Source organism: Sciurus carolinensis, chromosome 14, assembly GCF_902686445.1.
Source record: "Sciurus carolinensis chromosome 14, mSciCar1.2, whole genome shotgun sequence".
Classification (NCBI taxonomy): domain Eukaryota; kingdom Metazoa; phylum Chordata; class Mammalia; order Rodentia; family Sciuridae; genus Sciurus; species Sciurus carolinensis.
In genome coordinates, this window is record NC_062226.1 from 6,134,391 (window position 1) to 6,157,237 (window position 22,847).

A 22,847-nucleotide genomic window follows, 5' to 3' on the forward strand; every position below is an offset into this window, starting at 1 on the left:
AAAGCTATCAGTTCTCCTCTGCTGGTCCCACTGGGCCTCAGTTTTCTGATAGGAATCGTGGCCTCTCTCTTTGCCAGTCTTTTCCTTTGACCCAGAAAGAGCCCCAGAAGCCACAGGAAAAGACATTTCCCAGTAAGTCTGAACCCTCCGAGGAACCAGGGCTCCGGAAGGCCTAGGATGGGTCAGTGTCACAGCCTACAGCCCATGTGTGCTGCCCGGGGGGTCTGGAGTCCTGGCACCCCCAGCCCTGGGTGCCCGCTTTCAAAAGGGTTCAGTGGTACATGCTGAGCTCACCAGGAGAAAGCCCACCGCCTTTGGCTCCTCAGGTCTTGGGGATCTAACAGATGGCGGTGGGAAGAGGCACATGACCAGAGATGAACAGGAAGCTGTCCCCAGCTGCCTCCCTCCACTTCTGTCTGCAGACCTGGACCCAGAGGCAAGGCGGGGGAACTCTCACCCTGCAGCCCAGCAGTCCTGGGCAGACCCGGGTGTGGCTCCCGAGGCAGAGGCCAGCTGGTGAGCAACTCCTTGAGCCTAGCCCAGACTGTCCCGACTGACCCCACGGGGACCCAGCATGTCCTCTACCCCTCTACACACACCCGGTGTGCAGGAAGCCCCTCCTCAGGAGGCCTCATGGACTCCTGGAGAGGGTGGTCAGGCCCCAGGGGCCTGCTGGAGACACCCACTGACCCAGCCACCCAGAGGCTCGGTGGTCCCATCCAGGTGCTCACATCCCCAGACCACACCAGCCATCAGGATCCCCGGGAAGCCCTCCCTGGGGAGACCTCAGCGCTCCGTCCCCAGAAAGCCCAGCCTCCTGCCCAGACCCTGCCATCTTCTCTCCTTCTCCTCCCTTCCTCCTTCATCCCACCTGCTGGTAAAACCAGGCCCTGCCTCCTCCCTGAGGGGAGCCAGCCCAGAGCCCCGCCAGGTCCGCCAGTGAACTGGAGCTGCCATGGCCTTCCCCACCTTGAGCTGAGGGCCCTCTTGACTCCTGGCCCAAACTGGACCCCTTCCCTCCACCTTTCCATCAGGGGTATAAACCCAACTCCCAGGGCCATCTGCCCACCTCATGGTCACCTAGAGGGCAGCGAGAGCAGCCAGGCCACTGTGCCTGGCGGGAGGCAGACACCCTGTGGCTCTCCTCCCCAGGACGGCAGTCACGGGCGTCCTCGGAAGGTGCCCTGCGGAAGGCAGTATGACACTATCCTAAGGACACACATGCTCCCAGATGGGTTTCAGATAGGCTGCATTCACCTCCATTGTCCCTGTCCCTCCTCTTGAGGGAGAAGCCAAGGCTTGCGGCCAGCCTGGGCACTCCTGGAACCAGGAGGCTGGTGCAGGACGTGGGTCCCAGAGCTGGGCAGAGGAAGGTGGGGATGCCAGGCCCTCCTCGCCGTCTCCCCAGACACTGTTGGGGGGTTAGAACAAAGCCAGGTGGTCCAGAGCCTCCAGCAGGCCAGCCCGCTCCCCAGAGTTAGGGGACAGGGGCGGTGGTGGCAGGTCGGGTCAGCTGTGGGAAATCTGGTCTTGTCCTCTGCTTTGCTTCCTCTGAAACTGTCCTGGCTGGGACCCCTGTTTCATTCTCATCTCCTGCTCTCCCCACCCCCACCACTTCTTACCAAGGACTGGGGACTGTGATCCTGTGTGACTTTTTGAAAAAAGCCACTTGGGTGGATTGTTTGTTTTTAAAGCCCCTTCCTGATGACCTTTAACCTCTGCAGGGGAAGAGAGGCCTGGCTGGCTCTTTAGGGCTGAGCCCTTCCACCCAGGACTGCTCCCTGGGCAGCCCGGGGTGGGGGCTTTCAGGCATCAGCACCCCAAGAGGCTTCTGTAGCAGCACTGGGCCGGGCGTGGGGGCACTTGGGAACCCTGCGGCCCGACTCCGTGGCTTTGGCCCTCCAGTTGTAACCCGGCACCGACTGAATGGCACCCGCTTCCCGGGCGGCACGCACGACTCGGCGGCTCTGGCCCAGAGGTCCCTTCCCCTACTCGAAAGTTCCAGACAGCAGCGGTGCCCCGCGCCCCAGGGTCGCTGCGCCGCCTCCCTCGGGCGCCGCACTCCGCCCAGGTCGGTCCCCGCGGTCCCCACGCCCTCGGTGGCCCGGGCCCGCGCCACTCACCGTCCTGCGGCGCCGCCTCGCTGCCGCTGCTGCCCCCGGACGGCTCCCGCGCCGCGCCCTCCCGCGCCTCGGCCCTGGCCGCGGGCCGCGCCGCCAGCCGCCCTGCCGCCACCTCCTCCAGGTCCAGGAGGTGGCTCACCGTGAAGTTCTTGCGCGCCTGGGCGCAGTCGCCGGGCCCCAGCGCGGGCGGCGGCGGCCCCGGGCCCAGCGCCGGCTTGTCCAGCGCGAAGGCGGCGGCGGCCGCGCTGTCCATGCCGCGGGCGGCCCGGGGCGCGGGGCCCCGGCGGGTCGCGGGCGCGGGTGGAGCGGCGCCCGGGCCGCCCGCTCTGCCGCGTCCCGCCGCCGCCTGGCCGGCCCGCGCTGACGTACGTCGGGGCACAGGCTTCCCGCCCTCCCCTCGCCGCGCGGCCGCTCGCGCCCCAGCCGCCGGACCCGGCCGCGCCGGCCACACGCCCCTCTTGAAGGACCTCGCCCCCTCCCCCTCCCGCGCGCCCCACCCCGGCCGCGGGAGGGGTCCGTCGCCGAGCCGGCTGGGGGCGGGGCCCCGAGCCCCGAGGCGCCGCCCCCACCCTCCCCACCCGCGTTGGGCAGCCGCGAGCTCCCGCGCGGTGTCCTGCCTTTCAACTCCGCACCGAGGGGCCCGGCGGGTCAGGGCGGAGGGACCAGCACACCCTTCCGAGCTCTTCCGCAGGTGGAGGGGAGCGCGACTCAGACGGTTGACAGGGAAGATGTCCCAACTCCTAGCTCCACCTTCACTGCCCCCAGCGCCGCCCCGCCCGACGGAAGGAATCCGCGGTCCACTTGGACCACCTTGTTCGCTCCTCCCAGCCCCAAGATGCCCCCCCAGAAAGCTGGGGTGTTGGCTGAACCCATTTCTCCCGTTTCCCTCTGAGTGATACCCCTGGCATTCCTCTGGCGCTCCCCAAGGAAAGCCCAGCTGGGAGGAAAGAGGCTTCCTTCAGAATGCCTAATGTACACACAGGGGATAGGCAGCCAGAGACAGCCAGACTGACAGATGGGTGGCAGGGAGAGAGGGGCGGACTTGGGTCTCAGCTCTTGTTTTTGTTTTCCAAGGAAAGTCCAGAAAAGCCCCGCGGAGTGAGCAGAGGGCGACGCGAAGCTCTCTGCTCACAGGTCTTACCCCAGGACTGCCGCTCACTGGCCTGTCCCTTGGTCCCTCTGCTATCCCCAGAGAAAATAACCCCACCAAGAGAACTGAATGTCCCCTCAGGACTCTCGCACAGAAAACGGGTCCTGCACACACCCCTGAGACCTGCCAGTACCCTGGTTCTGTAGGAGTCATTCATTTACTTTGCCCCCAGATAAGAATCACCCCCAGGATGAGGCTGAGCGGCCCCCAAGGACTTCAGTCCCAGCTAGCCATGGAAGCGCAGGCCTGGGTAGGTTGCGCGTCTGGAGATGGCGTGGCTCTCTGTCCTTGGACATTTGCCCCAAGCAGTCAGTGCCCAGTGAGAAGGGCTGGCAAGGAGGCGGCCACCTCCCTTCTCTCAGGGCCCTGGCAGGGGCCACCTGCACCAGGGATTCCCAGGCTACCCAGTGTGTGTGGCTGACAACTTTCTGAGAGATAGAGCAGCCTGGAGCTCTGAAGGATGTTTGGAGGGGAGGACCTGGCTGGAGCACCCAGCAAGCTTGCAGAGCGGGGGGACCTCATCCCAGGAAACACAGGACCCCAGGGTGGGGCTTTCTCCCAGGGTCAGAACAGCTTGTGTCAGAGACCAGATTCCAGTCCAGTATACTGTGTACTGCTGTGTGCCCTCAAATGGGAAACCTGCCCTCTCTGAGCCCAGCTCCTCCCCTGTAGATCACGGCAAATTGATATGGGCACCATGGGAATTCTGCTGCAGGTGAAATTCTGGGCTCATAACCTAGAACATGGGGTGGGGTGCTGCTCACATCAACTGGGAGTGCTGGAAGGGGCCCGAGATACATCTAGGTCCCATTTCCTTGTATGACCAATGCGAAAAAGGAGGCAGCCAAGGCAAGGCTCTTTCTAGAGCTGGAAGAAGCCCCAAAATTGTTTTGTTTTGCAGATGAATAAAGCAAGGCTCAGAGCAGAGAAGGGCCACGTGAAGATCTCTTTCTTGGTGGGACCGGTGGTCACAGTGGCTTCCTGCCTCCTCTTCCTATTCATTGCCCTGTGCATGTTGAGAGGTGAGGTCAGTATTTCTGGAGGACGGTGGTGCTCTGGCTGCAGCCCTGGCTCAAATGGGGACCTTGCCGCGAGCCTTCAGCAATTTACTTACCCTCCTTCTGTCCTTTGCCTCAACTGCGAATGAGCTGTTAGGAGCTCAGGTATCAACGATGAGTTGATGGAGGTGGGGCACCCGTACCTAGTGAGCACTCAGTAAGTGGGGATGGAAGCCAGGGCCTCTCACATGCGAGGCAAGCTCTGCCACTGGGCTACACCTGAGCCCAGCAACGACAGTTTTTGGAAGAAAACTCCAAGAAGTAGCACAAGGCAGTCCAGCCTCATGGTCTGGAGCTGAGACAGGCAGGTTTGAATCAGTTCGCTGCCATTTACTAGCTGTGTGGCCTGGATAAGTCCCCTGAGCCTGCTCCAGTCCATCTTCAGTGAAGTCGGGATGGAAAAGGAACCAGTTCAAGTGGTGCTGGTACTGAGTCGCCACTACCCTTGCTGATCCTTGGATGAGGGCAGGGTGGTGCAGCAGGTCAGAGAGGGGCAGGGTGGCAGCTGTCCTCACAGAGTTCAGCCCTTGAGCAAGAGTTTCAGCCAGCCCTGATTCAGCCCGGAAGTACACCTCAGGGAATGCATCTAAACAGGGAGCTGAGGACTCAGGGACTCCGGACCCCAAGGGATATGCCTCACAAATAAGTAGTTTCTGTAGTGGTTTGGATGCAGCTAGGATGCTCACCCAGAGTCACGGATGAAGGCCGGTGGGATCCCAGTTTTGGTTATTGATCCTGGCACTGCTCTGGGCAGCAGGGATGGGGATAGCAGGAGAAGCCGAGAGGGGTCCTGTTCTGGTCAACCGGTGGCTCCTGGTTGACCTGGGCCCCGGGTCTCGTCCTGAGTGAAAATGCTTACTTGCCCCCATGTCAAAAGCTTATTTTTTTATATATATATTTTTTTAAGTTTAACTTTTCTTGTCCCAGAAGTAATATCACCAAGGTTTTAGAAAGCATAGGTGGAATTAAGAAAACAAAAATACCAATACCTCACTCCCAAAGATCCCTGACGCACACAGATATTCAATACATTAAAAAAAGTTGGTGTAATGAAAGTAATTAGAGAAGATCATTCTATCTATTCAATTGGATTGAAGACCTAGAAAAAGCAATAAGACAAGAAAAAGGAAAGACCTAAAATAATTTTTTTGACCTAAAATAATTTTTATTTTATCTCTCTAGCTTTTATCTCTCTGATAGACTGATGGAGAAACAATCATAAATGTCAAAAAAGTGGAACTACATTGTACCAACTATTTTATAACCTGCTATACGTCAACAGTTACTTTCTTAAGACTAAATACCTAAAAATAGGATATCTGGATGTGACAGACAAAAAAATGGCATCACAAAGATGCTGACATCAGAATTCCTTGATCCTGAAAATGTATCAAATGAAATGAGGTTGCTGATCAGTTGAGCCTGAAATAGGGAGGTTATTTTGGCTGATCCAGCTGAACCCAAAGTCTTTTTTTTTTTTTTTTTTTTTTTTTTGGTACTAGGGATTGAACCCAAGGCACTTTACCACTGAGTCACATCCCCCGCTCTTTCTATTTTTTATTTTGAGACAAAGTCTCACAGAGTTGCTTAGGGTCTTGCTAAGTTGCTGAGGCTGGCTTCAAACTCCAGAACTCACGATCCTCCTGCCTCAGCCTCCTGAGCTGCTGGGATTATGGGCATGCACCATTGCACCAGGCCCAAAGTCATCTTAAAAGTGGAAGAGACAGGACAGTGTCAGAGTGACGTGGGTTCCAGCTCTGCAGGTGGAGGAAGACAGCCAACAAGCAAGGTGGGCAGTCTCTAGGAGCTGGGGATGGAGGGAAAGGGTTCTCCTCTGTCTTCGCTGGAAGGTCTTCCCCCAGAGCCTCCTGTGGCAGCTTTACGCTCACCCAGGACCCCTGACATCCAGAATGGTAAGATAATGAAGGTGGATGGTCTAAGGCATAGGCGTGTAGCCCAGTAGCACAGCGCCTGCCCGGCGTGCGTGAGGCTCTGAGCTGGATCCTCAGAACTGGAAAAATAATCAAGACAGATGTGTGATAAGATGTTACAGCAACAAGTAGAAAATTCACATACCGGGTCGAAGATTCTGCAAGAAAATTTAAGACTTTGGGTACTTTTTCCATATTGCCTCCAAAAAGGTTGTGTCCCTGTCTATTCCTGGAGGCTTCTCTGATTCCTTGCTGGAATGAGCTACTAGAATCATTCACCTTAAATTTCAAAAGGCATTTCTGGGTTTTAATCTGCATATCTTGAATTATTGCTGAAGGCGTCTGTGGTATGTAGTGGCCACTGGCATCTCTTATTGGTGAAATGTCTGTTCATGGTCTCTCCTGGAACAGTTCTGTTTGGCGTTGAGTTCTATCAGCACCAGCTACTAGTCCTTCGCCTCCCATGACCATCAGTCACTCAAAGCCCAGGCCCCTTCCACAGATGGAGAGACAGAGACAAGGACCAGACGGATACCTGCAGCCCAGGCTCACCTGGGCACACGCAGGAGCCTGTCTGAAGGAGGCAGCGGAGCAGGGTCGGCACACAGGGGTCCGGGTGAGATTGTGGTCCCTGCTGCACGTCTGGGGAATCATAAACGCCACAGGCAGATGTGACTCAGACATGACCAGGCGTGACCGTGACAGATCACAGCCTTCTGTCAATATTGTGTCAGGCTGTGATCACAGCGGGCTCCCAGGCCTGTCTGCCCGGTGAGAAGAGCCCTGGGTCGGCTGGGCAGGGTTTCTGGCTCTGTCAGCTCCGAGGCTGGGGCGCACAGCTCTTGGTGAGCCACGGTCAGCCCTCCAGATCCACGGGTTCGGCGTCCCTGGGTCCTACCTAGGATGGAAATATGCAGAGAGAGAGTGGGGTGGTGGGACTGCAGACGCTAGCGCTCAGGGATGGGGACTTTCAGGGAGCCCTGGATTCAATCTCCAGTGCTGGGAAAAACCTGCATCCGTGCCAAACAAGTATTTTTTTTGTCATTTTTCCCTGAGAAACTCGGTGAAACAGCTGTTTACCTAGCACTTTGCTTCCCTGTTCTCTCCCAGCCTCCCAACGCTCACACAAGGAAGGGAAAGTGAGGCTCAGAGATTAAGTTTTGTGTCCCCATAAGTTGTGCCCCCAAACCACAAGGCCAAAGTGTTCCATGAGAATTTAGGGATAGGAAGTTATCTTCTCCTCTTGAAGAACTAGCCTTTCAAAATAAGAACCAAATAATGAGACACATTGCTCGTCTCTTTTCACCTTGGCTACCAGGAAGCCCCAAGCCAAAGCGAGGACATAATCACAGTACCTCTGTTCAGAGGGCAAGTCAATGCATTAACTTCGCTTTCTCCTTCCATATGGATCTTTGTTTTCCTGTTTTTGTTTTAAATCTTTTGTATAAACTAGCCATGTAAGTTGGAGGAAATAATAGCACCTGCGTCTAAGGGACATTGTGAGAATTAAACAAAATGATCCAAGTAAAGAAAAATGCTAACACAAGACCAGCTGTGAAAAATATTCAGCAAGCCTCACTCCAGCTGTGAAAAGGTGCTTTGATAAAGCCCAGGTAGCAGAGAGAACTTCTTCAGTGGTTGGTCTGGTGGAGGCAGCCCCCATGGGCTTCCTGTGTGATTTTGGGCTACCCACTTTTGTCTCTGTGTGTCCCGGAGCCTTGCAGAGGAGAAGCAGGCAAGTGGTGGGCTCCATTCGTGGTTAGACCCTAAGCCAGTGGCCAGTGCAATGGCTCGTGATCATGATCCCTTCTGCCCAACTGGCAGGAGATGTCTGGCCAGCTTGGTGGGCCATATGCATGCCAGGGTGGCACAAAGGTGGTTCTGGGCTCCTGAGGACCTAGTGGGCTTGGACATCTGGGTCTGGGGTCAGAGGACAAGCTGCTGTTGAGTACATCCTTGGTGCAGGGTCTGGTGGGTGGGGCCGGGCACCCACAGCCAGGTTCTAGATGCAGCGTGGCCACCTCGCTGCAGGCTTCCCAGGGAGACAGACCCGTGGGACACGCCCCGCAGTGAGTCACCCACAGTGATTGATTGAGCGCACCCTGGGGCATCCCGGGTGAGCATCTGGTCATAAACCCTGGTGGGTCAGGCCTCGAGGCCGTGGCACAGTGAACTGAGCTCAGGTGGGCGCAGCCGCGGTTCCAGCCCAGCACTCTACTGAACGGCGGGCGGTGGGTCCCCGGACAGACACCACTTCCAGGACCACCCTTGGTGGAGCACTCCCTCCTATCACAGGTGGCTCAGAGGAGAGACGACCCCCGCCACCAACCTGGTACCCACCCACACTGGCGCTCCAGGGATGTCTCCTGGTAAACTGCCCTTGCTTCCCTGAAAGGGGGCCCGGGGGGACCCAGGGCCGGCTCAAAGCCTTCCAGAGCCCTGAGGCCCTGCCCGCGCTCTCCCCAGACCAGCCACATCTTGGTGTGATTACTCCGCGGTGAGGCTGAGGCGGAGTGGTGCCAGGAGGCCCTCGGGTGCGCACGGGGTAGGGGGCGTGTGCAAAGACGGCAGAGGCGGGGGAGGGGCGGGGCTCCTGGAGGAGGACAGGCTCAGCTCGCGGCTTAATTGGGGATATATAGTTATTATTATTTATAACTTGCTCTTGAACCCTGGCCAGCAGGGTGTGTTCACAGCCCGCCCGACCTAGGCAGGCGTTAAACAATTAAACCAAGGGTCTAATCGGCGGCGAAACTCCCCGTGGGCTCCCACTTCCTTAGTTCGTTGATTGCTGATATTTTTGGGGTGAAATACGACCATTTTTACGATCAAAGAGATCAGAGTTCCAAATGGGGAAAAGAAACGGAAAACGGCGGGGAGGGGGCTCTTCCAGTTTTCCTTGCCTCCGACTTAGTGGTCTGCTGAAGTTTCCTTAGACATGCAAAGATTTACACACCTTTCTGCAGGGAACCTTAAATTACCCGATCCCTCCCACGGTCCCCGGGCAGCAGCCTGGACAGTAAGTCATTGAGAAATGAACAGGCCTCCCGTAATCGCTCGGCGGCCTCTGGGAAGGAGAATGCCTGATGACTTTTTTTGAAGTCGAGGTCAAGGTTTTTTAAATAAAACAATCTGTATTAATGCAATTTCCTTTTCAGCAGAGCCTTGCCCGCCACCACCCCCCCGCCTTTTTTTTTTTTTTTTCTTTTTCTTTTTTTCTTTTTTGGAAGAGGGAGGTAGCCTGGGGAAGGGCTTCATTTTTTGCCCATCCGACAACGCATGCCTAATGAGATACATTTATTTAAAAAGTGTATATCATCACCTTGTCAGGGCCCCCAACCGGGACCCCAGTCCTTGGGGATTACTGGCCGAGGCTGGCCCCTGTGGTCAGACTGGCTCCACTCCCTCCCCCATCTGATCTTCTGCATCTTAGGAAGTCTCCTTGGGCTCAGGTCCTCCACCTCTCCCACCCCGTCTCCCCCCTGACTCCCCGGATTCCTGAAGGGCTCCCTCCTCACCCCAGGAGGAAGTACAGCCCAGTGGCTATGCCCATGACTCCGCCCCACACAGATCTGAGTTGAGTCCCTGCCCGGGCACCTCACCACCCAGCGACTGTGGGCCAGCTACGTGGACTCCCCTAACCTCCCATCTGCACTGTCCAATGGGTAAGGACAAGGTCACACAGACTGCGGCTGGGCTGCCCAGCACACCCACGGGCCTGCCCTGGCTGCAGGCTGCCTGCCGTCTCCGCCATCGCTGCTCCCTGCGCCTGGAGCAGGGGGAAGGCAGGACCTGCCCTGTTTCTCCCTCTTGACCTGTGGCTCCCACTTGGGCCACACCTAAATCCAGGGCTTAGTTGTTCCATCAACACGTTTTTGTAGCGTGCCTCCCCAGTTCGAGTGGGCCGGGGGACTGGGCAGGCAGGCCTGCAGAGAGGTCACTGGGCAACACCGATGGAGAATCAGGGACGAGAAGATCGGGCCGTGCGTGAGGTGGGAGAGGGGTGTTGGAGCGGGCCTGGAGGACGCGGGTGTTCAGCCCTCAGAGGGCAGCACAGGATGCCAGAGCACCTGCCTCACTGACCCCAGGGCTGATTGGCTCTGGTTCTGGCTGGTTCTCCTCTCTGTGCTTCAATTTCCCCTCCAGGCCAGGAGCTCAAGTTGATTCTTGTTTTTGTGTGTGTTTGTTTGCTTTTTGTTTTGCTCCTGGGGATCGAACCCAGGAGTGCTTAACCTCTGAGCCACATCCCCAGTCCTTTCTATGAGACGGGGTCTCGCTAAGTTGCTTGGTCGCCGCTAAGTGGCTGAGGCTGGCCTTAGCTCCTGCTCCTCCTGCCTCAGCCCCCCACTGGAGCCACAGGGATTACAGGCATTACCACTGCACCCGGCTCAAGCAGCATTTTTAAACTGCTCTGTATGCACCAAGGTCATGGGACATGGAGTCCATAAATATGCACCAAGGTCCTTCCCCTGCCTGCTCTAGGCTGGGCTGGGGTCACATAGGGGACCCAGTGGAGCTGGAGGGGCTGCACTCAGCCATTATACCAGGGTGGAGTTGGGGCAGGGCCCCAGGCTGTTCCTGACACCTGCCCCTCCACAGCAAAGTCTCTGCAGGGGCCAAAGCCACGTTGAAGTAGGTGGCTCGGGCTGAGACTGGGCTTTAGGGGAGGAAGGGAGGTACCCAGGTACCCCAAGTGTTGCCTCCCATGCTCGAGTCCCATCCTGCAGCCTGGCTGGTGGGAGCATGGGAGCTGCTTGGGGCATGTAGGTTGGGGATTGGGAGGGGCCTGTAACCTTGGAGATCAGGGACAGGGTCCTGTGCAAGAAACTGACTGACAGAGAGGCCTGGCCATTGTCTGATGGCTCAACCTTGGGGGATCGAGGCTCGCCAACATCCATCCACATCTGGCAATAACCTACGGAGGGTCCTCTGCTCCCACCTCCCCTCCCAGACAACTCCTGCCCAGTGTAGGACCCGCTTCCACCTCCGCGGACTGCCCAGCTGGCACCCTCTGGAAGCTCGTGGCCTACCATCCACACTGCCCCTCCGTGGAGCCTAGTCCCATGGAAGACATTGCGCCAGTCAGAGTGACCCATGCGCATGTCTAGACACTGGACACTGTCTAGACAGGCGTGGGTTCGAATCCCAGCTCTGCCAATCATGTGCCCTGTCCTCCCCTCTGCTGTAAAGGGGGAGGACAGCAGAGTCTGCCCGGGGTGTTGGGAAGATTCACCGAGCAGGACAGGGGCTTGATAAAGGCTGAGTGCCCGAGGGACTCTGGCTGGGTGTGCGGATTTCTGGAATCCTCCGGGGCTTATCCTCCCTCCCTCTACAGTGGACCTGAACCCCACAGCCGCCTGTCTGGCCCTCCTCTTCCCTGCCCTGGTCTCCAACCATTGCTGCCTCCCTGCCCCTCTGTCTCTGTCGCAGTCTCACTTTTTTGGTTTTGGTCTCTGTCTCGTCTCTCCCCTTCTCCATCTGCCAGGAATTCTGTCCCCGAGGAAGCAGCTCTCCAAGGCTCTGCTGTGCTCCCCTTTACGGCAGTGAGATGGGAAGGAGAGAGAAGGGGAAAAAATCAAAGCCGCATATTGGTTCCAGATGTGGCCCCTCTCAGCCGCTCCAGCAACTTAATTAAGCTCCCCAGACGGCCAGGAGGGGTTCTTAATGATCAGGTTTCCCCAGCTCCCCCCAGCAGCCGCTTCGGCCCACTCTGTCTCCCTGACGGATGGCCGACGGGTTCCTCCTGCCCTGCCGTCAGCCTTGCCAAACAGGGCTGGAGGCGGTGGAGCGGGGGCTTCCCAGGGAGCACAAAGGATCCTGTTCCCCAAGGGTCCAAGTCCTGACCAGCTCTTGGCAGAGCCTGCTGGGCAGGGCTGCAGGGCTGGAGGGTGCTGAGCCAGCCCTCCCCTGATCTGTCTGGAGCTGGCTGGCCAGGGACTGAGGCCAACTGGGTGCCCCAGGGGTCTCTGGGAAGGGGAGATCTCTGGACTCAGGATGCTGGGTCCACTTCCCAGCCAGAGGTAGGGCAGGCTGGGTTCCTGGGCACCCTCCCCAACCTTGTGTGGCAGGATGACTGAAGCTTAAAGAGGTTCAGGACCCTGGCTCAGTGACACGGATCTGCTTGCAGAGGCAGAGGCAGGTTGGTCAGCAAACACGGGTTGAAGATCTCCCCGGGGATGGTCAAGGACATGTTCGTGACCTTGGGCTGCTTCCTCAAGTGAGGACTGGGATTATGGGCAGAGTCCTTGCCTGCTTGGCTCCCAGTAGGACCTCTGACTTCTGCAGTGGGAAGGAATCCAGGCAAGCCCCCATCTCAGCCAGGCCTGAGCCCAGGCCCCAGAACCTGTCCACCCCAGCATGAGAGGCCAAGGGGCTCCAAGCACCTTGTCCCTGTGCTCTCCTGGCCTGGGGTCCCTGAGGACTCACATCACCTGGAAGAGTCAGGGGGCCAGGTGAGGCCTTTGATGTCTGCACGCAGAAGGCAGAGAATGGGGTCCCATAGTAGTGCCCCCAGGCTCCGAGTTGGGGGCTCCACCAGGGCCTGGTGGCTCTCGTAAGTGGCTCTCAGAGCCCCTGGTTCTGACCAAGCAGCATGACTCACTGGGCAGCGTCTGGGTCAATCAGTGACAGGGTTCCTCTGAGCTGGGGCTCTGGTCAGCAGGGTAGGTGGGCAGAAGAGGGCCAGGGCAGCCCTTGGGAGCACAGAGCCCTGGGGGCTCTTTCAGCAGGAATCAGGCTCCCCCAAATGCTCCATGGTGCTTCTGAGGCAGGCAAACAGTATGGGGGGCAGGGACGTCCCTCCCAATGGCTGCCACCCAGCGCCTGCCCCAGCGACTGGCCTGTTTCCCTTCAGCCCATGGAGGAAGCTCATGAATTGGGGCCCTGTCCCTCCAGCATGGGGGCTGTGGCCAAATAGGGCCAAGCAAGCTGGACCTTCCCAGTGACACTCTGGGTCATGAGGGTCAGAGGTCAGGGTGGGGTCAGGACATGGGGAAGGGGACGGGGCTGGGGCCAGAGAAGGGGACAGAGGGAGGGCCAGGGCTCAGTCCTCAGCAGATAGATGCTCAGCCCGGCCACTCTGTGTCTTGATGTCCCCAGTCCTTCTAGGGGCTGGCCTGTGGTGGTGACTAGGTTTCCCCAATTTCCACCTGATGAGCAGACAGTTAAATTGAAAGAAAGAAGGACCAGAGGGCTGGGGAGACAGCTCAGTTGGTAAAGTGCTTGCCTTGCAAGCACAGGGCCCTGGGTTCAATCCCCAGCACCACCCCGCCCCCCCCCCCAAAAAAAAAAAAAAAAAAAAAAAACAGAAAGAAAAGAGGGGCCACTCCCCTCTCCCACCTCCGGGGTCTGCTGACCACCCTCCTGGAGGGAGCTGCCACAGGGGTGCGGGGATGGGACTGGGGACACCGGGTCCCTGGAGCGGCCCACCGCGGCTGGCTGGCTGGCTGGGACAGCAGGGGCTTCGTGTGTGCTTGTGAGTGTGTGAGAGAAGGGCCGCCCGCTGAGTGGGTGTGCGTGTGCGCAGGCGTGAGGGAGAGAGCGGGGCCAGAGTCCAGCCATGGGCCAGGCGGGAGTGGCCCGAGGGGGCGGCCAGGGCAGCCCGAGGCGCCCAGGCTCAGCGCAGGGGGCCCTCGGAGTCCCGGTCTCCTGGGCCTTCACACCGGTCCTGCTGCTCCTTAATTCCAGGGTGTCACGACGAGTCAGTGACCTGAGGGGTGTTGAGCTTCTAAACTAACGCTGGGGACACTGGCGCCCCCAGGCAAGGGCGGCCCTTGTTGCCAGTGACCGTTCCTCTCCCCGCCGCTGGGGGCGGAAGGGAGCTGCGCCCAGCCAGGCTGGGAGAGCCCAGGGCAGAGCGGCCACCAGAGGGAGACACACCTGGACACACCTGGACCCCACCCCCGAGTTCACGGTCAACTGGGCAGGATGTCAGGGCCGATTCTCAGCCTCCGCGAAGTGGGGTTCCGAGTCCCAGGTAGGACGCACGCATTTGAAAATAGGTAGAAAATATGCCATGGGGAAACAAAAGTTCCTGGGTTCCAGAAACACCCAGCATGGACATCTCAGCCTCCAAGAATGATCCCTGCCCAGGCGCACCTTCCTCATGGGCTCATACAGTACCTCCTACTTGGCAATCTGCTTCCTCCAGTGCCTGCAGAGGGGTCTCAGGTTTGGCAGTCCTGTCTGTGACCCATTAAGGTTGTTGTTGGGCTGCTAGGGAAGCTGATCACCTCTCTTGTTTGCTGATAGTTTTTTTGATCCTTTGACTCACCTGTTTGTGTCCTTTGCCTATGTTTCTAATTATTTTTTTACCTTCTTATTGATTTTTGACAGTTCTTTATATATTACGGTTACCTCCCCCTGTTGGTTGAATAGTCAGAGTTACTCCCTGGGGAGGAGGCAGGCCCACACCCCACCAGGTCTGAGCTTTGGGTGTTGTGTTCAAGACCCCCATCCAGCTGAGGAACCCTGGAGCTGGGTGGCAGGAAGCGGCTGGGTTGGCCAGGCAGTGAGGGACTCTAGCAAGGAAAGGAGAGGGAAGGGTCACAGCTGAATCAGGCCCTGAGTGACAGAGCCTTAATGGGACGCAGATGGAGGAAGCAAGGCTGCCCTTGCTGACAGGGGGAGGTCAAGGGGCACCGAGCTTTCTAAGGATAGGAGCCTAAATGACGGGCAGGCGGTGAGGCCGGGCTCCCAAGGACAGAGGTCAGCTCCTCCCTCCTGCATGCCAGATCCTCTGCAGGGCAGAGACAGAGGAGCGTCAGGGACACTTGAGCCCCGGAGGTCCGACTGCAGACTGGGTTGCAGACTAGGTTGGAGTTGCTGCCTAGCTATGGGTTGGGCAAGTGCCCGACCTCTCAGAGCTCGGTTTCCTTGTCTGTGAAGTGAGATGTACTGTGGCCTAGGACTTAATGAGACCAGTGTGGAGAGTGTTTGGCACAGTCCCTGGCACGTAGAACAGGCCCCATCAGTAGAAGCCAGCTCTTGTGATTGTTCCTCTGGTTGTCACCCCTTCGCCCCTCGCTGTCAGCAGAGCCCCTCAGGGACATCAAGGAGCTCTTCCTTGGTTCCAGGACTAAGAGCTGGATGGTATTAAGTTACAGGGAGGGAACTGAGGCCCAGAGACCAGAGGGCCATGCCAGGATGACCATCAGAGTGGTGTGACTGTGCGGGTGCTGGCCTAGCCTGGGTACCTGGAAAGTGACCTTATTTGGAAAAAGAGTTTCTTTCAGGTGGAATCAAATTAAGGTGAGGTCGTGCAGGGTTAGGGTGGGCCCAAACCCAGTGGCCGGTGTCATTTTGAGAGGAGAAGCAGTTTGAATGGAGACAGAGACGCAGGCCATGTGGACGGACAGAGGCAGGGGCCACAGTGACGCTGACCCCAGCCACAGGCCTTCTCTGGAGGAAACGTGACCCTGCCACACCCTGAGGTCGGATGTTTGTGCTCAGCACTGCGAGAGGACATGTTTCTGCTGTCTGCAGCCAGCAGGCTTGTCCTGCACCGGGCTGATGGATCTGTGGGTTCTGCGCCCATGGTTTTGACCAGTTGCATGTTGAACATGTTTAGAGGGAAAGACTTCCTCCGTGAGCGGGCTGCAGCAGTGAGCACCTGCAGTCTCAGCTCCCCGAGAGGCCCAGGCCGGAGCAGTGCTGGAGCCCCAGAGTAGAGGCCAGCCCAGGCAGCATAGTGAGGCCGCACCTCAAAAACTGAAAATCAAACAATTGTCTCTGTACCAAACGTGCACGACGTTTTGTATGTTATTATCCCTAAAAGAGACACCGGAAGCGCTGGCATGGTGTTACATTGCTTCAGGGGTGGTTGGAGTGTGTGGGAGGATGCCCAGAGCTCATGTGCAAATACCACCCCGCCTTCTGCCAGTTTGGTATCCTTGAGGGTCCTGGAGCCAATCCCCCTGAGGGACACAATACTCTATTGCAGCAATCTAGGAAACTAGGGAGAGGCAGGGCCTGTGCCAGGTTTCCCCTGAGCTCTGCTTCAGACCTTTCCCGGAGGGACCTCTTCCATTTCCTGCCATGTGGCCTTGGGCAGGTCAGGCCAGGCCAGGCCTCAGTCCTCTCACTGTGTGATGCAGCCAGCAACCCTGGATCAAATGAGAGGGCCTGGGCCGGCTGCAGGGGCTGCGCCATTCAGGAACTTGCCATACAGAGGCCCTCCACCCTTAAAGCATGGGCGGGTATTTATCTCAACCCCTAAGACAGTGCGTGGGAAATCCGGGACACGGAGCGGATGTGCCTCCCTGGTGCTTACTATGGCCACCTGGGAACTCAGGCCTTCGAATTTTACAAGACAAGCTGGAAACTTCCATTTCTGTGTGAGCAAGATGTCCCTGCGTCACTCGGGGAGGAACCATTTCTTCCCGGGGCAAGGAACAAAGGCAGACGTGCCCTGGGTGCCACTGTGACCCACCGTTGCCTTTGGGTGGCCCAAGTTGGCATGGCGTTACTGGGTCCTAACCCGGCTGCAGCCCACACTCGTCCTTCCTGACACTTTATGCGGTGAAGCGGGAGGCAGAACGAGGCCCTGGACGGCCTGAGGGGCTTCCCTAGCTTGTTCGATCTGCGCAGTCGGTAACAATAATAGTATCGAGCAACTGCCAGCCCCTGCTGCATCCTCTACCCCGACGGATCCCCGGGGCTGGGGCGCGCTTCGAAGTCTCCCTCCGTGCGGAGGGCCTCGCTCTGTCCATGTCTCGTGTGCACCGTGAGATAATCCGGCTGTTTTGAAAGGCGCCTTATCGCTGTTTGCTGGGCTGGGCAACTCGTGCGCCAGGCGTGGGAGGGGGGGAGCACGGGGTCGCTTGCACCCTTCCCGGGGGGCTTCGGCCTTGGGGCTCCGGGTTGCAGAGGACTCCACTCGCCCGACACCTGCGGGGGCCCCTGGGCGGGCGCGACCATCCCCGCTACAGACGAGGAGAGGAAGGTCACTGAGTGCTTCACGGGGAAAGCGGGAAAGGCAGCAGCCGGCTCGGCCACCTGTGCCCTGCGCCTGAGGGGCGCGCGGGAGGGCGGTCCTCCCGCTCCGCTCGGGGTGCCGCCGCCCGGGGGAGGCGCGACCCCAGGCGGGCGGGGCGCGGCGGCCGGAACTCTGACGGCGCCCAGCGGCCGCGGGAGGGATGGCAGGCGGGCCGGGCGGGGCCGGCGGGCGGGAAGGCGGGCCCGCGGCGGGCTCGGATCGGCTGGCTCGGCCCCGCGCAGCCCCGGAGGGTCCGCGCCAGGTCGTGCTCCCCGACGCGCCGCGGTCCTCCGAGCCCGCAGGGGGCGCTGTGACCGCGCGCTTCCCGGGGCGGGCGCGGGCCGGAAGTGAGTGACCCAATCACTTCCGGCGCGGAGGAGCAACCTGGGCGGTGGACTCGGCCGGGCGCGGAGTGCGGACCAGTTCAGCCCGGCGGGACCCGCGGCCGCTCTGTCACGCCCAGCTGGCGCCTCGGCCTCGCGAAGAGGAGCCGGGCCGCGCGCCCCGCCGCCGAGATGCCTTTCCTGCACGGCTTCCGCAGGATCATCTTCGAGTACCAGCCGCTGGTGGACGCCATCCTGGGCGCCTTGGGCATCCAGGACCCCGAGCGGCAGGAGCCCCTGGACGGGTGAGGCGCTGCGACGACCCGGGGCTGCGTCCACTAGGTCACCACGAGCCGGCTCTGTCCCCCGGTGCAGATGCAGGGCCTCGGCGGAAGCCGCGGTTGCGTGCTGGGAGCGCGAGCTCCTGCGCGCCGAGCCCTGGTCTGCCCGTGCGGGGCCGAGGGTGCTCACGGGCAGCGCCGGGAGGGCAGCCAGGACCCGGGTAGGGAGGCGGCGGGCCTCCGCCTCAGCGCCCCACCCGTGCAGGGAAGCAGGGTGGAGTCCGTGAGGGCCTCAGTTCTTCCCCCAGAGCGGCGCGAAGAGGAGCTTTTAGTGGCTGAGTGTGCTTTTTCTGCAGGCGACCGGCCTCTCGGTGAGCCTGAGCGGAATGCGCTGTGGCGAGAGTGGGCAGTACGCTCTGCCGCTCTGTGCTAGGCACTAGGGTGAGCTGCTGCAGCAGAGAGGCTGACAGGCATAAGCATTTGCGTGGGGTGCAGAATGTAGTGGAGGAGAGCAGAGAAAAGGGGCCCGCGTGTGGACCCGGGGCTGGTCCGTTGGCATTTCGAACAGGTTGTCATCTTCAGTGTGGGCAGGTCCTTTGGTGAGAGCTGGGACACTCTTGGTCTGTTCGCTGGGAGGCTGTCTTTGAAAACGCAGTGCAGGGTGTTTCCCGAATTCGGAGGTGGTGCTGGGCAGGGCAGTGCAGCGAAGTATGTGGGGCCTGTCGAGGAGCCCCAGCCTTCAGTCCCCATGTGCGAAGCCAAGGGATGAGAGAATCCTGCGCCTGTCAGTTTGAAGGGATGCAGATGGGTGTAACCAGGGGAAGGGCCAGTGGAGCATGGTGGAGAAGAGAGGCCTCACCCGAGGAGGTGGCAGCTTGTAAAGGAGTTTGGGACATTGTCAGAGCTGTGTGCAAGGGCGCGGAGCTGTCCCTGTGCCTGCGCTTTCAGGGAAAGCCAAGACAGCTCTTAATAGTGCTGGCCAGGGAGGGCAGAGGGCGGCGGGCGGCGGGGTTGGCTGGGTTGGGCTGGGTTGGAGGGTCTGTGTGTGCTTGTTCTTGGGACAGCTGGGTGGGAGGGGAAAGGGCTGGGCCCACTCTGGCCAGCTGTGGTGGCGTCCTGCAGCTCCGGGAGCACTTGGAGTGCCAGTGCGACTGGAGGCAGGGGCAGAGGTTCTGTGGGGGAGGAGCTGCTGCAGTCAGGCCGGCTCCCCTCCACTTCAGACCTCCCAAGAGAGACTTCCTGCCCCACAGTCAGGGTCTGTTTTCATGGCTAGTTAGAGCAGGGCACCCACCTCCCACATGGCTCCGGGTCTCAGCTGGCCTGCCTCGCTGCCCCAGGCCCAGTTATGCCGCCAGCGAGGAGAGCCGAATCCTGGTTCTCACCGAGCTGCTGGAGAAGAAGGCCCGCTCTCCGTTCTACCAGGAAGGCGTGAGCAATGCCCTGCTGAAGATGGCAGAGCTGGGGCTGACTCGGGCAGCTGATGTTCTCCTGAGGAATGGCGCAAACCTCAACTTCGAAGGTCAGCTGGAGCCCAGAGGAGCCCGGGGTGGACAGGGGCCTCCTCAGGCCTCTGCCTCTGCTTTTATTTTCTTAGGAGCTACTTCCCTCATTTATTTCTCGGGTGACACAGGCCAGGGAAGCCCCTGTTGGGTAGCTGTCAAACAGCTCTGTCCCCTCTGCTCCCAGCCGGTGTAGTGCTGCTGCTTCTACCATGATTGATTTAGCAAACCTGCCCAGCTCCCAGATCAATCCTGCTTCCATCAGTGTGAAAATGTGGCTGCTGGCACTGCGCCCAGAGCTCAGGGAGGGTGATTTTCTGCCACTCACTCTGAGCTGTGCTGTTTGCTTGTGCCATGGGGGGAGGACAGGTAAGCCAACTGGGTGTCAGTCTCAGCGGGCCCAGCTTCTGGCTGATAAGCAGAAGGGAGGGTGGTGATGGGACTGTTCTCCTGGGCTCTGTGGCTTTCCCCTGAGGCAGCTGAGTCAGGAGAGGGCAGGGCTGCCTGGACAGCAAGTGCAGGTCTGTGCTGACCCAGGATGTGGCCAGGCATGTCGCCCCTTGCTGCTGGATGACAGCTCAGAGGCTGCTGGGCTTGCTGAGGAAGGAGGGTCTGGTGTGAAGTCCTTTGGGTACTGACCAGGTCCCAAGAATATGCTCCATGGCCAGGCTTGAGCAGAGGGGCAGCCACTCCATGACTCGCCAGCAGTCCTGTGAGGAGAGGCCGTTTTATGGCCCCATTGTGTAGAAGAGGAAACTAAGGCCCAAACAGGCTAAGTAGCGGGCCCATTAGAATGTCCCCCGGGACCCTCTAGTGTCTGTTGAGGGCAATGTTGACAGGGGCCCAGCCCCGAGGCTTCTGGTGGGAGTGCTGGAGCTGGGCCCTGCGGCCAGGCCCTGGGCCCTGTGAGAATGTGCTGATGCAGGACTGACTCTCTCTGCACCGTCAGACCCTGTCACCTACTACACGGCCCTGCACATTGCTGTCCTGCGGAACCAGCCTGATGTGGTGGAGCTGCTGGTGCGCCACGGCGCTGACATCAACCGCAGGGACCGGGTAAGAGCCAGCCCAGCCTCCCTAGGGGGATGCACGAGGGTCCCAGAGCAGCCCCAGGCCCCACGCCAACCCAGCTGGTGCTGTCTTGGCTCAGATCCACGAGAGCAGCCCCTTGGATCTGGCCAGTGAGGAGCCCGAGCGCCTGCCCTGCCTGCAGCGCCTCCTGGACCTAGGAGCAGATGTCAATGCAGCTGACAGACACGGTGGGTGCCTCCGAAGGAGAGCCAGACACCCGGGCCCTGGGCACCTTGGGAGGGAAGCCAGATGAGCCGGGAGGGTGGTCTGGTGTGCTGGCTGGGTGCCAGCCCTGGCTGCGGCACACCTGCTGGAGCTCGGCTGGGTTCTGCTGACTCACCTCGTCCAGAGGCTTTCGAGAGGCAGTGCAGTCACTGTCCCCTTGCCACCCTGAGGCCCAACTACAGGAGATGGGACTGTGCATCAGCTTTGGGGATGGTGGCTTGCTGTGGGGAGAGGCCCACTTTACCTCAGACAATTGCCTGGGGTGCAGAAAACCCCTGTATCTCCTGGCGTTTCTGCTCCCAGACTTGTGTAGGTAGAAAAGGTGCCAGAAGCCTGTCCCCTCAGCCCTGGTAAGTCCTTCCAAAGTTCTCCGAGGCTTAGTGTTCCCTCTGCCCCTCAGGGGGCTGCCCTGACCCCCTTCCTCCTCCCCTCCTAGGGAAGACTGCTCTGCTGCATGCTTTAGCCAGCAGCGACGGGGTGCAGGTCCACAACACGGACAACATCCGGCTCCTGCTGGAAGGAGGTGAGCTCGCCCAGGCTCCAAGCGCGGCCTCTCTCCTGCCTGTGTCCCCGACCCTTCAGGCCCGCCTGGGGACGCTGCAGGCCTCCTCTCACCTTTTATTCTGATGGCTCTTCCAGGGGCAGATGTCAAGGCCACCACCAAAGATGGGGACACCGTGTTCACCTATATCATCTTCCTGCTTGGTGAGACCGTGGGCGGGGACAAAGAGGAGGCCCAGATGATCAACCAGTTCTGCTTCCAAGTCACACAGCTGCTGCTGGCCCACGGGGCTGACCCCAGCGAGTGCCCGGCCCACGAGTCCCTCATGCACATCTGCCTCAAGAGCTTCAAGCTGCACTTCCCGCTCCTGCGCTTCCTGCTGGAGTCTGGGGCCGCTTATAACTGCTCCCTGCACGGTGCGTCCTGCTGGTCTGGCTTCCACATCATCTTCGAGAGGCTCTGTTCCCACCCGGGCTGTGCGGAAGATGAAAGTCACGTGGACCTTCTGCGCAAAGCTGAGACTGTCCTGGACCTCATGGTGACCAACTCGCAGAGGCTCCAGCTGCCCCAGAACTTTGATATCCACCCAGTGGGCAGCCTGGCAGAAAAGATCCAGGCCCTGCACTTCTCTTTGAGGCAGCTGGAGAGCTACCCACCACCCCTCAAGCATCTGTGTCGTGTGTACATCCGGCTCTACCTCCAGCCGTGGCCTGTGGATGTGAAGGTCAAAGCTCTGCCTCTGCCCGACAGGCTGAAGTGGTACCTCCTCAGCGAGCACAGTGGCACAGAGGAGGATGACAGCTGATAGGTGCTAGACTAGGGGACAGGGTTCGGACAACTTAAACCCACCTGCTTGTAGACCTGGCACCTGTGATGACCTCAGGGGAGGGTCCTTTGATCTGGAATGTAAGGCTTGACCGTACTGAGCACGAGGCACACAGCTGTGACCAGGCCAGTGGTAGAGACACTGCTGCACTTCTTTCTGGCAGCACCCTCCCCCACCGCCACCCCAGTTTCAGACCACTCCACACAGATCAGTCGTGTAGATGGGTTGAGTTCCTGCCCCTTGCACCAGAGAGGAGCCAGGGTATCTGCAAAAGCCGGGCAGCACTAAGCCTAGGCAGCCCCTGCTTTGTCCTGGGTAGAGGCATAACTAGAACCTTCTAGAGGGAAGCCGTGGCTGCTGCCCAGCTGAGACCCCATCCGTGCCTCTTCATCCAGATCTGTCTCCACAAGTGCTTTTGGCAAGCTGGGGGAGAAGGCACCGAAGGCCACCACAGGCTGGCCTTCCTGGTGATGAGGCCTGCCCTGCTGACTCTTGTGGCTGACCCTTGACAGCTTTCCCACCTAGGGTCTGGGTCACCTGTTGCCCTGCCCACCAGGGTACCAGGGCTGTGCTCTACTTGTGCCAAACCCAGGGTCTCAAGGACCATGCCTTTTGCCAGAAGCAATCATGAGTACAAAGCCAGGAAAAGCCCCTTTCAAGGGTCTGATTTGTGATCAATTTGCTGGGAGCCAAGACTGGTGCCACCTGCCCTACCCAGCACTGATCTCTCAAGGTCACTTCCAGGTCACATTGTCATCAGGAGCTGTGTAAATACCTTTGGGAATAAGCTGATATGTTTATATTATAAAATTAAACTGATGCTCCTGGCCTTGAGGGTCCTGTGTAACATTCTGGCTCTTTCCTCCTTACTCAGGGCAAAGGATCC

At 59.4% G+C, this 22,847-nt stretch overlaps 2 protein-coding genes across 2 annotated transcripts in view; one reads left to right on the forward strand and one right to left on the reverse strand.

Moving 5' to 3' along the window:
* Positions 1–2,559, reverse strand: part of Prrx2 (paired related homeobox 2) — a 34,081-nt gene extending 31,522 nt beyond the window's left edge. Inside the window, exon 1 of the mRNA XM_047525715.1 lies at positions 2,124–2,559. Coding sequence (XP_047381671.1) covers positions 2,124–2,376 — 253 coding nt within the window. The 5' untranslated portion in view covers positions 2,377–2,559. The remainder of the gene's footprint in view (positions 1–2,123) is intronic.
* A 15,044-nt stretch (positions 2,560–17,603) lies between these two features.
* On the forward strand, positions 17,604–22,795 carry Asb6 (ankyrin repeat and SOCS box containing 6). Its single transcript, XM_047524063.1, has 6 exons — positions 17,604–17,862; positions 19,176–19,357; positions 20,287–20,393; positions 20,488–20,596; positions 21,070–21,156; positions 21,273–22,795. The coding sequence occupies exons 1-6, from the start codon at positions 17,750–17,752 to the stop codon at positions 21,938–21,940; spliced, it is 1,266 nt and encodes a 421-aa protein (XP_047380019.1). The 5' UTR covers positions 17,604–17,749; the 3' UTR covers positions 21,941–22,795.
* The last annotated feature ends 52 nt before the right edge of the window (positions 22,796–22,847 follow it).

Excerpts from the sequence above, each read along its gene's own strand:
- Asb6 (XM_047524063.1), top strand. The coding sequence starts at position 17,750 with ATGCCTTTCCTGCACGGCTTCCGCAGGATCATCTTCGAGTACCAGCCG. Across the intron at positions 19,358-20,286 it reads CGCAAACCTCAACTTCGAAG|ACCCTGTCACCTACTACACG; the intron begins GTCAGCTGGAGC and ends CTGCACCGTCAG. Across the intron at positions 21,157-21,272 it reads CCGGCTCCTGCTGGAAGGAG|GGGCAGATGTCAAGGCCACC; the intron begins GTGAGCTCGCCC and ends TGGCTCTTCCAG.